Source organism: Periplaneta americana, chromosome 17 (assembly GCF_040183065.1).
Source record: "Periplaneta americana isolate PAMFEO1 chromosome 17, P.americana_PAMFEO1_priV1, whole genome shotgun sequence".
Taxonomy (NCBI): Eukaryota; Metazoa; Arthropoda; class Insecta; order Blattodea; family Blattidae; genus Periplaneta; species Periplaneta americana.
The window spans coordinates 58,117,496-58,136,422 of record NC_091133.1 but is presented as its reverse complement, the minus strand read 5'-3'; the positions used below and the strand labels follow the sequence as shown (position 1 = coordinate 58,136,422).

General features: G+C 34.9%; 1 protein-coding gene across 1 annotated transcript; it reads right to left on the bottom strand.

The window, feature by feature from the left end:
• Positions 1-1,330: 1,330 nt before the first annotated feature.
• LOC138693470 (trans-1,2-dihydrobenzene-1,2-diol dehydrogenase-like) lies at positions 1,331-12,996 on the bottom strand. Its single transcript, XM_069817456.1, has 6 exons — positions 12,876-12,996; positions 9,381-9,582; positions 8,379-8,670; positions 6,349-6,598; positions 2,006-2,156; positions 1,331-1,802 (listed from the first exon to the last, which is right to left on the bottom strand). Exons 2-6 carry the CDS (start codon positions 9,580-9,582, stop codon positions 1,699-1,701), a joined length of 999 nt encoding a protein of 332 aa, XP_069673557.1. The 5' UTR covers positions 12,876-12,996; the 3' UTR covers positions 1,331-1,698.
• Between the last annotated feature and the right edge of the window lie 5,931 nt (positions 12,997-18,927).

The window sequence follows — 18,927 nt, the reverse complement described above, 5'->3', positions numbered from 1 at the left end:
AAATCGTCATTCAGCTTTAAAGGCTGGTAAGTCACAAATAATTCTGTAGCGCTCGGGAAAAGTGGCACAAGTCAAAAATGTTCATTTTACAGAAAGAAAAAACTGTCTTCACACTAGTTTATGTCGATTTGATTTTCTTCTGTATGAATTATTCTAATTTTGAGAAATACTTATGTCTCTTTTCCCAAACGAGCAGATGTTCCGTAAGTTGTCAATAAATTAATAAAACATTTTTGTGGAAACTGACTTATGCCACTTTTCCCAAGCTCTGCAGAATTGATAATAGGCCAGTCCTAATGTTTTACAACTTTCGCTCGAGCCAGTTTATGTTCATAGTATTATTAGGTACTTGACAAATACCGGTAAGTAATGTATGGTACTTAATGTGTCATTATAAACCATTAACATAGTTAGGCTGACCAGATTTTTTATGGTCCAGCAGGGGACATCAGCAATTTCAAGAAAAACCACAAACGTTTACCTAGTCTCCTCTCCATTGAAATGTTGCAGAAAATACATGTAACAGTAAATATAATGATAGAACTTCGCATACTAAATTTGTAGAATATCTTACCTTTTTAATTAAATATTTTGGATTAACTCATCTGAAACTAAACATATTTTTATTTTACAGATGTGACAGATGTGTATGAAAGGATATCATGTACCATAAAAAAATTGAAAAAAATTAGAAACCTTGACTTTGCCTTGTGAGTAAAATTTTTCCCTGACGATGTTTTATGTTGAAAATCAAGATACAACATTCATAATTTTAATTAATAAATCAAATGAGATCTCCATCTATCTTCTGTTAGCTTCAGCTGTTATAAAAAAGATTCATAAGCCTATTAGTCTCTAATGCACTGCTTAATTATCTTGAAGCATTGAAAGGCCAAGAGAAAAAGTTTACAACAGAATTAATAAGATTTCTCCACATTCATACCTTCTACTCATCTGATGGATTATTTTTATTCTTCATTCCTGGTTACACTCTTTTAACACGTATGTATACTTGTCGCGTTTGTTGCTGCTGCTTCGTACTTACAATATTTGCTGTAGGATCCAATGAAGTTAGTCTCCTCGGTAGATAATATGGTACAATAGTGTCCTTTCTGCATTGATAAATTATGTAGCCTAATTGTGAATTACAGAGAAACTATGATAGCAACGAAAGCAGGAGTAACCTAAGAAAATCTGTCCCCTTACCATTTTTATCCACCATAAATTTCGCTTGGTCTGTTGAGATTTGAGTCTGAGTTTTCAATATGGAAAGCCAATGCTGTACTTATATTCGTGTAATGGTGCATTTGTAACAAATTTTCGGAAAGCATTATTATAATTTCCTTTTTATTAGCGACATGTTTGATATGAAGAATTTTCTTGTGTGTCTCTGTAAGAGATTGAAAGTTTTTATTTGCACTGTCGACAGTTAATTGTAAATTGACATGTTAATATGGAGAATCTTCTTGTGTGTCTCTGTAAGAGATTGAAAGTTTTTATTTGCACTGTCGACAGTTAATTGGTTACTGGTATTGATTTAAACAACTGAAGTTCATACCAGTGTTTGATACCTATTAATTGTCACGTCAGTCAGTTTATACACAGCAGTAATGCTTTCACAAGATTGGATTCAGGTAGTGAGTAATACAATTAATGAGCATTGTTCATTGAGTATTTGTTGAGGTTGCAATTTCTTGATTAATCCTGGTTGTACACAACACCGACCTGTCTTCTGATTTCATCCTGCAGAGTGGCTAGAACCAAACTTTCAGCGTGGCTTATCTTTGGGCTCTCCAATAGACCTATAAAAATGGATGCTTATTATAATGATTTTTATTGTGATTATGATAATATGATAGTAATTATGATTATAATTTCTGTGTATTTGACTGAAAAGAGCATTACTGCAACATTATTTCCACATCCTACTTTAATTCTTTTTCTATTTCAGTAATGTTAACAAATGTTTGAGAATGATAAATAATGAGGAAATTCTTTTGATTACCTTCTCCAATGCAACGCCGCACTTCCATTGCTTCATATCTTAGGCCAGCACTATTTGGGAAGAAGAATGGTTTAGACGCAGTCGGAAGATGAAACTCACTCTTCTTTTCTGGCGTTGTTATGACAGTTGGACACCAGAAAGGCGAAGAAACCTGTACCATTAAAAAATTGTGTTTCGTCATCAGTTTTCCATAATTGTTTCTTGTAAAAAGTGGAGATTCGTTTATGAGAAAAAGTTATCATTTCTTACACATTTCTTTGATTTTCATAAGATTCAGTATGGTTGTAAACTACAACAAAGTTTCAGACTATACATTCACTACATTGATTTTTTTAGTTTCTTTCCTATCGAAAAAAGAATGCCCATTATACTAAGTTACCAGACAGTCCCCGAATTTTGCTTTCTGTCCCCGGACAAAGTTCGTCCCTGGAATGTCCCTGGATTTAATATTTTTCTCTAGATATCACCGGATTTTCATTATAGATTATTAATATGATTTAATACTTTAAATGATCCTTGCATATTGCTATGATAAATTTTGCTAATGCAATTTTGCCGCTTTTTCATGATGCCATAATTATTAAAACTGAATGTGAGGACGTAACACTACAGTCAAGTCTTCCGTTGTTATCGAAGTTAATTTAAAAAATTTAACTTCAAGGAAAAAGATAAATTTATTCCATCACCAATCAAGTAACTTTTGGGCATTTTTAGAAGAAGTGGCTCTTATTTCACAACAGAATTCTTAGTGTCTCTCGTGAATTTTATGAAAATGCTGTTGAATACCCCAGTGCCTGAGTTACTCATTCACAAGATAAGACATTTACGAAATGTACGGTATTTATATTTCTGAGACTCCTCTAGAAAGAGAAAAATTTGAAGAGACAGAACATTATTTTTCTTCAAATGTAGATGGACTTGACCTGGTTAAAGATAATTTGCTTTATGAAATTTCTTGAATGAAAGAAATATGTGACTTGAGAAAAATGGCAAATTGGAATGAAGAAAATGCTATTCATTGCTCAAAATGGAGTGAAATTTTTTATTATTTTTTTTTGAGAACACGATTCCCTATGGACAACTTAAGAAGTTGATTGGACTATCTCTGTGTCGTGGAAGTAATGCTTCAGTGGAAAGAGTATCTTCAATGAACGTGTTGTGGACATTCCAGAAATTGAGAATGAGTTTAGAAATTGTTAGTGCCTTGTTTGCTATCTTAACCAACTTTAACTTCACCTGTCAGGAATTTGCTAAAAATTGGGATCTAGAGAATACGGTACCGTACCTGCTTAAAAAAATGAATTCTTCTGAAAAAAAATAGTAGTTTAGTAAATTGATTAAGTAGGCCTATAAGTATTTTAATTCTTTAAATTGTGTAAAAACAATATAAGTGAAAGGCAAATTATATATATCTATATCTGTCCCTGGAAATTGTGAAAAAAAATCTGGTAACCTTACTTTTACTATTCATCATTGTCTTCAGTATTTGTCTTTACTTTTTTATAACAGAAAAATATGTAACAGCTAACATAGTGACCATCAGACTATTGATGACGACTTCAGTTTTATAGGTTCTACACTCTGTGTTCTCACAGACATGTCTGTAAATTAGGAAAGTTTGGTGATAAATGACCAGTCATTTTATCCTGGGCCTTCTCATTCAGTGATTCAAGGGCACGGTTCTTTTCATTAATCGATTATTTAACAACGCTATATCAGACTGCGCTGTTACCTAGCACTGGTGAAATTGCTAATAGCGAGATGGGTCAAGAGAATTCGCCATGGAATTTTCTGACCTTCATCTTACAGTTGAAAACCCTAGGAGAAAAACCCAACCAGGTAATGAGCCCAAGCGGAATTCGAACCCAAGCTCGAGAATAGACTCTGAGCATGATTCCCACTTGCTAACCTCTAGACCACACTTATGCTCCAAGGTTCTTTTATGTGCCAAAATCTACATTTCTTTATCTTTCCTTTGAAGAAAACCATATTAAGAATTTTTCATCATCATCATCATCATCATCATCATCATCATCATCATCATCATCATCATCATCATCATCATCATCATCATCATCATCATCATCATCATCATCATCCAACAATTAGCCTGTTTCGATCTTGTTGTTCATCGAAAATTCTTCTTAAAGAGCAACTTTGGTTCCATTTTGATCACGGTAAAGGTAGATACTTAAAATTAAATTTGGTACCGGTACTGGTAACTATTCCTCGTCATTCTTTCAACATGTACTGTCAGTCCACATGGTCATGTCGCAAGACAGTTGAGGCGAGAGAAATCACGTGACAGTTATTTACTTAACAAGATACTTTTCTCTAAATTATTTTAAACAGTTGTACAATATTATGTAGACTTCCAATTCCATACAGCAAATATGTTTAGGAAAAAGCTTAACAGCACAGCCACTAGCTTTTACCGAGAAGCCAGCAGAAATGAGTAGGAGGGAACTGAGATGCGACATAACCATTCAGTCAGACAATAGTTGTAGTATCCATCTCTTCCTGTACTGATGGATTCTTTTTTTTCAAGGCTGGTTCGATTTTAAGCTCTGATAATATATCTTCGTTTGTTTTATGGTTTCTCTGTTCTGTTCTTCCACATGAATTTAATCTCTGCTGAAATGGTAAAGGATTTAGATCTCATATCCGTGCAGTAGTGTTGTTATTGCCAAAGTGTTATACCGGTATACTTTTAATCTTATGTGTTTCTGAACATGGGAAAGTTTTAGGGCTTTATTAAATACAGTGAAACCTCTCCTTACGGACACCCCCAAGATACGGACACTCCTCATATACAGACAGATTTTTATGTCCAACTGAAATAATGGTAAATTTAACTCTCGTTTACAGACACTCTCAGACATGGACACGGGTATCTGTCTCACAGTCCTAAAGCTTGCTTTACCTCCTGACTGCGGACAGAACTTGGATTTCAAGACCTAATGTACTAAAAAAATGGAAAATTTAGCTTTGAGAACTGTACAGAAATTTCTTAACATGAAAGAAGATAATACTGTTAGCTGGTGAAATGCCTTAACATGAAAGAAGACAATGGGTCTTGCAGGCTACTGCTAGCCCAGCCGGCTGCCCCTTATTAGCTGGAAGCGGGTGGATAAACAAAGTCATAAAATTTGACCTATCTGATGGGTCCAAGGATTCTGCGATCGTGAAATTGTGACACATGATAGGGTTAGTAAGATTATTCTCTTCACTTTGATCAGTTGGTCTGTTTCGAGAGACATGGCACCTAAACGTAAAGGTTTGAGAATCCGCGAAAAAGTTGGTGTTGACGACAGTTTGTTGGATATAAGTGAGATTGTGAAGGATGTAAGGGCAACATAATCTAACAATGAGTGTACCGGTGATAGTGATAGTGAGAGTTAGGGAGAAGGTGAAAAAAGATGATGATTTGATCTCTGAAAATTCTATAACAAACTATAAATCAGCTTATCAGACAGTTGAGGCATTGAAGAAATTTGTGATCGATCATAGTGATACTGAAGATCTTCAATTGATACAAAAGTTGCAGGCTACTTTTGAACAGAAAATAGTTAGTGCAAGGTGTGCTCGACAAAGTAGCCTGACTGACTTTTTTAAGAAAACTTCGTAATGCTGTAGGTCTACTACACATTATTCGTAAGTTGAAAACTGTAAATTACTGTACTGCATAACTGCAGACCTAGAATAAAAATTGCATGGCACAGTACCGGTACTGTATTTTCCTTTTTTGGTATTATCTACTGTAGTTCAAAGTTGCAAGGAATTTACTGTAGTATACTGTATTTAGAATTAAATTACAGTAATACATTTCATTTAAAGCGTGAAGGGATACATAATGCATATTATAAATTTACTGTTAGATTGGGGAGCTTCCCTCCCAATAAAGGACACCTCCAAGATGCAGGCAGATTGTTATGTCCCTTTGATATCTGTAAATGAGAGGTTTCACTGTATTCCAGTTATTTGAAGAAATTTTATGTTTATTAAGAATATTTATTGTCCTTAAATAGCTTAAATATCTGATGCTCTAGACCCACATTCGAAGTCAGTGAACTCTGATCTAATGTCGAGCATAATAACTTCTCAGCCATAGAGTTAGTTAGTGGAGTTTAAAAAGGGCGTGTCAGCTACTCTGGCTATTTGCGCCTTTATTTCAGCCGTAGAAAACAACCTTTTATAGTCATTAGTTGAGATAAAAATTGAGTTGCCAAATCGAACTTATTTTGTTTCTTAAATAAGAAGCTCTTAAAATCCCTGTTTGCTATTAATACGAAAAATGAAGATTTTGTTTTGATTATCTACATTTTCTTGATTTTGGTACTTGCCTTGATGATGCCTTTTGTTCCCACAACATACGCGTTGTTCGGGAGCTGTACCTTCCCGTGTGTCGTGAGTGTTGCTGTCTTGCCTCCCTGGTACTTGAGGATGATACTGCTGCTATAATCAACGCCGTTCTCGTTAATTTGTCCAGCTGCCACCACATTTTCAGGTGGCGAAGGACCGAACACCAATTGAGCAAACTGGAGAACATAAACTCCGAGGTTGAGAATGTTTCCTCCACCCATTTCTTTCAGTCTGAAAAACGTAAACCTCCGCTGAAACTGTATGTCAAATTGATTCACAATGGCAAAAGTAGAGATTTATGAAGTCTAGAGATTATCCATTACCGGTATCTTGTGTTTGCTCTGTGCTGTCCTGCATATGTATATGACCAAAAACTAGGTTTTGTGAATTTAGTTGATATGTTGATGAATGATATTTGCAGGAAATCAAATACGCGTTCTCAATACTTGAAGAAAGAATGAGATGAAAAAGGAAAAAAAAAGGAAGATGAAGAGGACAGTAAAGGGAAGAAGGAAACGAAAAACAAGATGGGAAAGAATAAGATGATGAATATGAATGAGGAAGATAAATAAAGAGAAGGAAATGAGGGATGAGAATAATAATAATAATAATAATAATAATAATAATAATAATAATAATAATAATAATAACAACAACAACAACAACAATAAGATATGGAAGATGAAGAAGAACAGGAAAAGAGTTAAAATGAAGAAATGGGCAAGAAAAAGGAATGTAAGATGAGAACAAATGGAAATAGACAAAGAAAAAGACTAAAACATTATTATTATTATTATTATTATTATTATTATTATTATTATTATTATTATTATTATTATTATTATTATTATTATGTTCATCATCATCATTATCATCATCGTCACCATCATCATTATTTAACATATGATATGACAGAAGCTACATAATGGTCATATTGACAGAAACAATATTATTACAATCTTCGAATGTAGACTTTCACGGTCGGCGTCAATGGAGTGAGTGTTTTCTGGACTAAGAGGCCGTAGTCTACTCTCTCTCTCGTATGTTACGTTCAGAGATCTCCTTAGTGTGCCAGGGATGACTAGACACTATGCCCTCGAGTGTCATCCCTGGCACACTGAAGAGATCACTACATTCTCAAGTACCTCACCACTGAAGATGTCTACCACAGTTGTAGACAAAACGTCCGGACGTAACATCACTAGTAGACTACAGTCTCTTAGCCCGGAAAACACTCACCCCAATAATATTACAAGTTAAAAGGGTCTCGAATTAATTTTAGTTAGGTACTACTTTGCAACTGATATCTCTATGCCTGATATTATTTTAGAGACTCGTCAGTTGTAAAACTAGCTGATGTACAGATATCAACTTTGAACTCCTAACGATTAGAAACAAACGAGGTTGTTTGGAAAGTTCATAGCCTGACATAGAAATTAAAGTAGGATTATTCTGAAACACTCTTTATTTCATAACATAATTCCCCCTGAGATTCACACACTTAGTAGAGCTATTCAAGGTCTCGATATTGCTCGCCCATTTGTATGGTACTGAATAAGACAGTCTCGGTTCATTTGGACTAACTCGCTCGGAAAGCCCTTGGGAGTTTCAGACGCGTGGACAGTATGGACAGTTTGGGACCCAAACAAACTCAGAAACTCGCTCCCCCATTAACTCATTTTCTATCATTTAATGGCTTTATTGCCAAGTCAGTTGCTTACAGAATAAAAACAAGAATATCAAATCACTCCAGCTTTATAAAAAATTCCGGTTTTCTGTATGCTTTATTTAAACAATACAACCCTTAAATTGGCAAAACTTCATTTCTCATACTAGTTTATTAAACCGTGTCAGACTGTAAAGAAAACAACTATCGCAATCTTCAGAACTAGTGAGATCCTTACCTGTTTCCAATCTTAAATGTTAAAAGTGTGTTGTGTGTAATCAAGAAGTATGGAAATTTTGTCTCGTAGTAGCCAACCATTTCCAATGAAATTATAAAGCTACGTACTTGACCCTGTCGACATGTGCGTTAAGGACGCCCAGATTGGCAATGACCTGGAGCACCTCTCCCACAGTCCCTGCTTCCAGCTCCTTCCTGAGGACGTCGTAGACTGGGAAGCATCGAGACCAAATGGCCTCCATGAGGAACAGCTTCTTCTGCTTGGCCAGGGCCACAAGCTCTTTGGTCTGTTTGAGGTTCAGGGTGAGGGGTTTCTCACACAAAATGTGCTTTCCTGCCTTCAGCATCAACTTTCCCACCTCAAAATGCTGAGTGTTGATGTTGCCGATGTACACCACCTCTATAAAATACAAGCACATTCACCTCTTTTAATATAATAGTAGAATTAATTGAGATTATTCTAAGAATAATTTCCCTGTTGTCCTGAAATTGATGACTGAGGAACTCACTCTTGTTTTTGTTGAATGTCTTATTATTATTAATAACACTAAATGTGTAAGGTAAATATGTATAAGGGTTAATTTTTCTTCTATTTCTTCAAGCCAATGATCTTGACATTGACTTCTATAATCGTATATTTTATAGCTGAAATTGAGACTTTTTGTTAATTCCGTAAATCTTATTTTTATTTGTTGGCCTTTCTCTTCGTACAGATTGATTGAATGCAATCTACTTCACTGTCTTCATGTCACCCAAGTTTCATTTCTATAGGATATTGCAATCATCTTAAAGAACTTTTAATGTGATTTCTTTTCTTACATATTTTAATATTTTTTTAGTACAGGTATCAAACGTCATCAAATAATTGTGCTGAGTATTTATTGTTGTTTATAATCACTTAGTATCAATAGATCTACAGATTGATTGATAGGCGGCCAATAATTACTGTTCCCTTATATATTTATTATTTTTATATATAATAAATTACTGTGACATGTTTTGTTGGATATGTACCAGTAGCACCATGTAATATTGGTATGGATTACTATTCTCTTTACCTCTCGGTACACGGCCATTGTATTTATTAATAAATGTTTTTTCCGTACTCACCCACATTTGGGTCCCTTGCCAGTTCTTCATACGAGCCATATGCTTTTGGGATCTTGTGTTCGGATGCAAACTGTTCAGCTCTCTCGAGCTGTTGGGCTGCAACGGCGATAACTTGATGCTCATCTGATGGCAATGTGCTCAAAGCTGTCACAAAGTCATGACTTATTTTACCAGCACTGACAATTCCCCAATGGGTGGCCATCTGGAGAAAGAAATTATAACAATCTTCATTTCATTATTATATTATTAATTACGTCATCCTTCTCTTCTCTTTTGCCTCCTTTCCTTTGACATCATCATCATCATCATCATCATCATCATCATCATCATCATCATCATCATCATCCACCACCACCACTACTGCCATCCAATATCAACATCGTTATCATCATGGCCATTGTTATGATATTCAGTACAGTAACTTAATTATGATTTAGATCAGAGTACCCATTCTCGCTCCAAAAATAAAATTATTGGTCTACCTATCTCATTTTGAGTCCTCTCATATCTCTCCTCATACTACTGTAGGTATGGAGTCTAAAATCAGTTTTACGCATTATCCTTTCAGATTCTCTGTTTCTGATTCTCCCATTTACTTCTTATGTGTTCTATAAATATGTGCCTCATTTTCCATTTTGTCTGTGATTTTGATAATTCGTATTTCTGTAGTCTGTCATTAATTTGGCTTATTGTTTATAGCAATATAAATTTATGTGATTATTACAGTTTCATGAAATTTCATAAAAGTCGGTATGACAAAGATAATTTCAGAACTTCAAATTGGGATTTTTATTGCGAGAAGACAGACGACTGTGTTAATGGCGATGTTGCCAGACTACTGAAACTTCCAATTTAATTTTCTAATTAACCGTGCATTTAATCACAAAACATAACGTCCCTTTAAATCTGCAGGGTTATTTCACTTCCACTCTGTATACAGAGTGTTCTATAAATGCAATCTCATAGAGAACATCATTATTGCTGGTAAAATAACAGAGTGTGTTATATGGATGAAATTAATTTGGCGTAACAGTGTACAGGAGAAGGTAGAATTTGCAATACTGTATGCGTCTGGTCTTTGCTAATGATAGACTAACTGACAGGTACCTGTAAAATTCACTCTTGTCATTTCGACAGCTCGTGAACTGGACAACGTTCTGTGGGTGAATGTGTATGCCGTAGTGGGAGTATCTTAAAGTAAGTTCCTTGAGAACTTCAATTGTTAATAAGAGCAGTGTTATATAATATAATATTTGGGAAAATAACTATAAGTAGCAGTACTGGTACCCTATGGTTAGTAGAAAAGATTGCAAATGTAATTGAAGTGTCAGGGACTTATTATTTTGTGAACCGAGTAATTTAACATAAAAAATAATCTGATCCCTACAAAAGTTTGTCAAAGAACTACATGAAGACGTTTCAGAACACTGAGTTTAATTTTGTGAATGGCTTACATCATATGGAAACTTTGTAACCGATATGTTTGGTGATGAGGTATCTTTTCACTTAGATGGACATATAAACTAACATGACCAAGACACTGTGTAATGGCCACAGGAAAATGCTCAAGTTGCAGTTGATGACCATTGTCAAATTAGTCCAGGAAAATCATGTGGTGAATGATACATGGAGACATTCTTTTGGGACCAATATTCCTGGAAGGAGTGGTGACTGGGAAACAGTATTTTCATTTATCATTTTGCCCGAGGAGTGGAATGGCTGAAGTTCTTGCCAGATGATGAATTGGACGTAGGGGATCAATTGAATGACCACTCAATTCATCAGTCTTCAGGCTTCTAGATTTCTATCTATGTGATAATCTGAAACAGTTTTGTATATTATACATCCAATTACCATTGTTGGAGATGTTGATAAAGCGTCGTAAAATAACCTACTAAAATAAATAAATAAATAAATAAATAAAGTATATCATTGTTGGCCATATCATAAGCACGGACCCATCCCCTCGCATTGAGAAATTGATGGTAGCAAACTAATGAGAGAGCAGATTTCTTAGCCAAAAAGGAAACCAAAATTACATCAACAGCAGTGCCTACACTTGAAATGAATTTTTTTAAAAGGGCGTAAGTCATAATTTTTGACATTTTCATTTTTATCGTAGTTTCGAAAGTACATCGATAAACTCGTCTTTGCTTGTTAGTTGGCTTGTTAGAGGCAAGTTAAAAATCGCAATTTATTTTAATTGGTCAGTAATCAATGACAAGAATTGTTTTAAAACTCTTCAATTGGCAGTGGTGACTGAGTGCGAACAGCTGAAAACAGAAGAAACATTACAAAAAAACTGCTGTTTCTGAAGAAAGAGGGAATAAACGAAGAAGTGAGATAATCAATTCTGCCGTGTGTAGCCTCTTCCACTTTGAGTATAAACATGACAGAGTTGGGTACATCAAAGTATCTAGTAGTATCAATGAATTAGTAAGCCACGCATTCTTCATGGCACTTTTGCGAGAATCTGGTCTTCCACCAACAAGCCCAGTCTATCCAGCATGAAAAATGTCAATAAAACAGAAAGAAGTGCAAGACATGGAAAAAATGAAGCAGTAGGCCCTATGTCTCAAGTGAACATACAGCATTTTATGAAGAACTTTTCAACTGGCCTACAGACAGTAATGCAACATATAATGACTGAAAAACAGTATATCCCAAGTGAAAAGACTGATTTCTTTTCATCAGTGCTTATATATTTTTTCGTTTATAATAAATTATACTAGATTTTTGCTAATCCGGCCCTCAGTAGTCCAGCCTCTCAATTATCCGGCCTCCTTCTAATGTAGGCCTACTTCCTATCACTTCTACTTCCCAATTCTCTGAACCATGAAGTTCTAAAGATATCGGCAGTGTTATGTTTTTGTTTAATTAATCATTTCGTTTTTTACGCACTGAAATTATAATCGACATGAAACTAAGAAATAATGTTATGTTGTTTGTGAATAAGTTGTTATTTCCTTATGTAGGTACCGGTATGTTTTTAGTCACTTAATATCTGACACCAAAGATGTATAAAAGTGTATTGATATTTCTAAAATGTGTAATGTAGATTCTGGTATTGTAATTGTAAAGAGTCTGTATGTATGTACACAACACAACCAATACCAACGTATAAAAAAATGAAACAAATTCTGTTAATATAATTGTTCCCTCTATTTATACTTGAATCCTGAATAACTTACATACGGTACCTTTTTTTTTTTTAATTTCATCTGCCTATTTCAAATAATATTTCTTCAGTTAATAAGATTCATAAACTGTTACATTACTGGTACACATTTTTTCAAGTGCATAACTCCTTTATCCATGATAAACTTTCTTAAAATGTTGACTTTAAAGAAAACATAAGAGATCGCAACAGTAGGTGGCCCATTATTTAAGAAAATATAAACAGATTGTATGACAATAAAACTGAAATAAGTAGAACTAGAAACAGGCATATTCATCAAGAAATTCCTAAACCTTCAGGCATATGTGAGAACTCACCTCTAAGACTGATGACAGAGAACCTGCAATCTAATCAGCAGATGTGAGATTGCTCCGATTTTGTTTGTGTCTTGCATAACAAGTCTTGCGAAGGTCAAGTTTATATCTCCGTCTGGCTACATTCGTAACACATGTTTAATTCTGGGGTATTATGTTACTCGGTCATAAATTATAAGCAAAAACAAACTCTTAAAATCTGATCATCTAGATATTAAAATGCTTCTTTTTATTCCTCTTTTTAAGAAAGCACATTATTTGGAAACACAATGTCATAATGAGTTTGTATTTGTTTTTTGCGCTGCATTAACCATTCTCTATTGTAGGTAGGTATATAAATGTTTTCCACTTTTATCTTATGTTTATGTTCACTGTCCAGTTCTAAAGTAAGGAAAGTAAAAGAGCATTATAAGACAAAATACGCCTCACATGCAGCTAAAAGGCCAAACAGATGCAGAATGTTAGAGCTCCTTTTATAATATCTGCACTAAGAGGAGGTCTGTGTTTAGTACGTATTGCACTTCCACCACTCCTAACCTGCACTTTGTTAATATGAGGTTTAATCGATCAGAGTCATTTTGAAAATTACAGTTAAGAGAATAATTGTAGCATGATCTAGCTCTTATATATAAGGCAGTGTTTCTCAAACTTGTGTTGCTACCTCCAGGGGGGTCGTGGTTAGGCTGACCAGACGTCCCCGGTTTTGAGTTGCTGTCCCCAGGGAGCAAATCGCGGGTGCTCGTGTAAAAGGGGGGTTAAGTCAAATTGCAAGGTATGTAAACTTCTCTCCTTTGGTACTGAACAAAATTCCTTTGTCACAAAATACGGAGCACTGTAACTGCATCATAGATGGAAGAATGACTTAACCCCTTTAACAGAAAAGAAAAGTAATTGTGGATAGTTCAAATCTGTACTTATTCCAGTTTAGCCAAATCATACTTAACCCCCTTTACACGAGCACCCGCGAAATGTCCCCAGAAGCTTTGATTTTGTTTCAATAACATTTTACTGGAACTGCTGCGATTCATGCACATTTTTTAACGGTTCTCAGTAGTCAGTATACTCCATTTTATTTCATGGAGTGCAGTTTCATAGAAAGGACTTTGCTGACAGACCTTCTACTGCTCCCTACTAATTGGTTGTCATAAATAAATGTCTTCCTTACTGTGACGGAAATCTTGTCTTCTCCTGTTAGTAACCAATCACAACCCTCGTTTAGAAGAATTGACAGGCTCCCATCAAATCCACGTAGAGGCAGAGTTGCCGCATCTTTTCCGAATTCCAAGAATCCCGTCAGTCTCACTTTCTCATTTCGAGGGTCACCAGTATTGTGGCAACTGTGCAATGTTGGGACGAGGGGACAGGATGGAATTGTCAGAGGTATTTGCATAGGAAGTCATAAATCTGTAAGTGGGTGTTCAAAGGAGTCACTGAACTGCATTCCATGAAATAAAATGGAGGTTATCAGACAAAAGAACCAGCGAACATGGTATGAGACATTCTGCACTCTTTGAGAAAAATATAGCAGCTTTGTCTGTTTTTCAACATTTAAAAAAAAAATTCCATTTCATTTGAAAATCTTCTCAAAATAGTGTCATTAATCATGTCTTCCAGTCAGTAATTCATCAGTCGAAAGACTTTTCTCCACAATGAACTCAATCTTGACTCATCGAAAGTCAAGAATGAAGTTAAAACAGTTACAGCTTTGTTACAAGTGAAAACAAACTGTCATTTCTCATGTGGAAAACTTAGTGTGAAGCTGTATGGGAATGAACATATCCTTAAAAAGATACATTCTTCAGACAAATACTTGTAAAATGTGTTAGAGTTCAGTGTGTACAATATTATGTGAAAGACTTTCATGCATGCATCAGTACTGAAATTGAATTTATTCTTAGTGGCTATGATTATGTATAGGAGTTATGTGTGTTTATGGATTTAATTAAAAAAGTTAAGATATTCTACAAATTTAGTGTATGAAGTTCTATCATTGTATTTACTGTTACATGTATTTTCTGCAACATTTCAACAGAGAGTGACTAGGTAATGTTTGTGGTTTTTCTTGAAATTGCCGATGTCCCCTGTTGGACCATAAAAAATCTGGTCAGCCTAGTCGTGGTGCTAAGTCAATGGGGTACTGTAGCGAAATAAAAATAATTTAACATGTACACAATACCGCAATTGAAACATAATTTCTGAGAAAAATGTACAAATATATTAAAAACAGATTTGTTAGATACAAGATTGTTAAAACACATTTTTATTAAACCTACATTTGCTTGGATTTTACAATGGCTGGACCACATAGGCACAGTTTGACTCTTTATGCGCCCTTATATGCGATGATTGTCCAAGTCTGACAGGTAGCCTGGGTGGAATTCGTGAATCTGACGCTGACAGGTGGGCCAACCTACCTCAGCCTAGAGCCAGGTCCTGCTTCACGAACGAGTAGCTTGATGAGCTCCAGAGTCCTGGGGCCCCAAGTTTTTCCTGATCAGCTGATGCTGACAGGTGGGCCATCCTGCCTCAGCCCCTGATAGAACCAGGTCCAGTCTAAATGCTAGTAATCTGGGCCCGGAACCCCAAGCCCTTCCTATATCAGCATCAGAAACCCGTACTACCCCCAAGACTTCACTGCAGCCCTATTTTTACTATTGCGGATGATAAATGAAATGAGGGGGGAAGTGGAGAGTGTTGGTGGAATGATAGAGGGCAACAGGAATGCCCCAAGAAAACCCTTTGCAACGTCTGCTTTGTCCACCACAAATTCCATCATGACCTGGCTGGAGATTGAACCCGGGCAGCCTAGATGGAAGACCAACGCTAAAACTTATGCAGTTCAAAATTAAATTTTTTGACGTGGAACTACGTCTTTCTCCTCACTAGATATGGGGAAGAGGGGTTACTTGAATCACTTCATAAAGAAAGGGCTTCAGTCCAGTTTAGCTAAGTTGTGAGAAATGGAGAAAAACTCTGTCCAGACTGATGCCTCTTCCTTTACAAAACGCTCACATTCCGAACACAATATCACGATGAAAGAAATGTTGGACTGGTTTCTTTTCTTGATAAAATGATGTGTTGAGCATTCAAGATGGGAAATTCAATGTTAACTCAATTTCGAAAAAAATGTGACTGATGCCCTTTCTTTATGAAGCGATTCACTTGGTAATTAACTGTCACATGAAAATGCAACCCCCTCTTGCTGCTACTGCTCACAAATAAAAATACACAGAGAGATCCCTTGCACTTCTTGTTTCATTATTTCTCGAAACACCCACACATAGTTCTATGTAAAGATATTGAGCATAATAAAGCTATGCACCTGTCGATTTTTATGTATGTGATGGATGCATTTTCACAAGAGAATTTGATTGTCAGGATAAAATTGTAAACCTCGGAAAGCTGAACTATATACGTAACGTTATCATAAATTAATGAGATTGCAGTGAATTTTCTTATTTAAAAGTTTGCCCATATGTGGATTTACATTAGAAACACAAAAGCAAATTTTTTCAAGTGATAACAGACGATTGCTGTATTTAGTTTTTAATGCTACTATAGAGAAAAAACTCTTTACACATAGGTAAGACGTGGTGAAAGGGATTAATATTTTCAAGGTTTCTGTGATTAGCAAGCCAAAATTATGTAAATCTTCCAATGTAAATTGCAATTGTCTTATCAGCTGATAGTTCGATGACTTGGTTGTGGGTAACTGGAAACTGGTAACTTTGCAGCTGCAACAACGCTTTCATACTGAATAGAAGTGAGTGAATACACTGTGCCTTGTTATCCATAGCATATCAGCTATCCAATAAGAAACAAGCAAAGCATCGATATTAGAAGATATTCTGTTGTTACTACACGAATTTTAAGTACGTTTTTCGTAAAAACTATTAACTTTAGGACTTTTTTTTTCATGTTGTGATGCATACTATGATCCCTCAAAATATTAGACCTTTTTTAAATACTCTGTAAATTATCTTGTAAAAAAATCTGTGAATGAAATTTGTTGGTCGTGAAAAAAAATTTGATCAGTTCATCTAGCAGTTCAAAAAATGTAATCAACAATTTTCCTCACAATAACTATCTGACAGCAGTGTGAAAAAGGATAATTTTATTTGCGACCACTTCATTGTAAAGTCTAGCAAACATCTGAATAAAATTTGAGTTACTTTCATATGTATTTCAAATTTATATTATTTTCCTATCAGTAGTGTAAGAATTTTCAGTATTAATACCAATGTACTTTGTTTGTTTATGGGTGTTTCTTACACTACTTTCCATAAAGTACTGTGTTACTGTATTGTTAGTTTGCTAAAATTATTAGAGGGCAAAACACTTATGTCAGATTATTTTGATATTGTGACTCATAATACCACATTAACACATAATTTTTATGTTACATAAAAGTGCAGCCTTTATGCAACATATTACAGAAATAAAATATCACTATTTTTCTTCCTGAATTTTTGTTTTCTATTTTGTAAAGCCTTAAATATCTCGAAATATTCAAACAGTAACTTAAGTTGATTGACTTCTAAGCAATTCATATATTTTGGCTGCATGAAATACTGAAGTCTAAATAACTGAATGTCAAGGCCTGTTGTATGATTTTATTGTCACATTTCTTTAATTTCATCAGAACCAAATAGCAGTTCTCAAACTGTTAGTACCAGACTCCACCCAATTTATGGCACTGGAAGAAGGAAAATTTTAAGGTATCTTCTTCATTTTCATATGACCTAGACAAAGAATTAGAAGTGACTTGTAGGTGTTTCTTCAGGTTACTGTAATCTGTCCCTGTCACATTTATTCATCTTACACTGTACATGGTAAAATAAAGGATTTATTGTAGCTTCCTGAGTGTCAAAAATAAGAATATTTTGTAATATATATGAATGAACAACAATTTTATTAACTTCATTTTCGTATTATATAATCCATAATTGTTTATCTATAGGTATCATTTAATTATTTGTATATCTTTAAATGTTACAAAATAGTATAGCATCTTTATATGAACATGAAACCAAAATTGTCCGATATAATATAAATATCACATTAATATGTGAATATTAAAAGGCATTGTTTGACGTTACATAGATCTCTATACCGCACATATCATACCATCAACTACACAATATATTAAATAAATACGAATCAGCTATTTCCATACATAATCAATTTGCAGTTATCTATTTTAATAGAACACAAGAGAAGAGAAGACTTGGTCTATAAGAGAAAGTTGATCCATATTAACAACAACTGTGTTATCATTGTGACTAGAAAGATAAGTAGAATATTTTAAAGCTCTGTCCCAGTGAGAGACAAATATAACTCAATAATGATAAAAGGTCTTGTAACTGAGCTACGAACTTCTCTGTTGAGTTTGAGGCATCAACAAAAATAAATTTATTCTCCTGCTCTTGTCAATGTAGACAGCACAAGCAAGAATCATTGGAATGTTTTCATATTATTATACAACTAGTCTGTCATTAGATTTGGTCCGATAATCTACAAATATTATTTTCCTGTGCTCATATATAGATAACGTTTTCTTATTCTTAATATATAAAAAGTGGAACCCATCATAGTCAGCAGAAATTCTCATATCTATAGATTTCCATTAATGCCTATTTACAGAGAAATGTAATAAGGTGATGGCAAGCTATCCAGTATTGTTGGTTTGAAGTGCCTCCCAATATGGTCAGTGAAGGTACGGTCACACATCGCTACTTTTGCAGTGCAACTTTTGTACTGCAGCTGCAAAAGTTGCGTGTCGTGTTCACACATAAGCCAAAAGTAGCGCGCTGCACACTACTTTTCGTGCTGCGCAACCCGAGTGCTGCAAAAGTTGCAACTGGAGGTTGCGAGTCTGTTCACACACAAGGCGCTACTTTTGCAGCCGCAGTCATGCTGCAGGTTTCCATCTCCGTGTTGACTTCTCAATATACATTTTGTGGTTATGTTCGCATTATTAAGAAACTCATGCGAAAGCTTCCTTATCTATTATTTGCTTTTCTGTCGTATCTAGTATTCAGAAATTGGCATTATT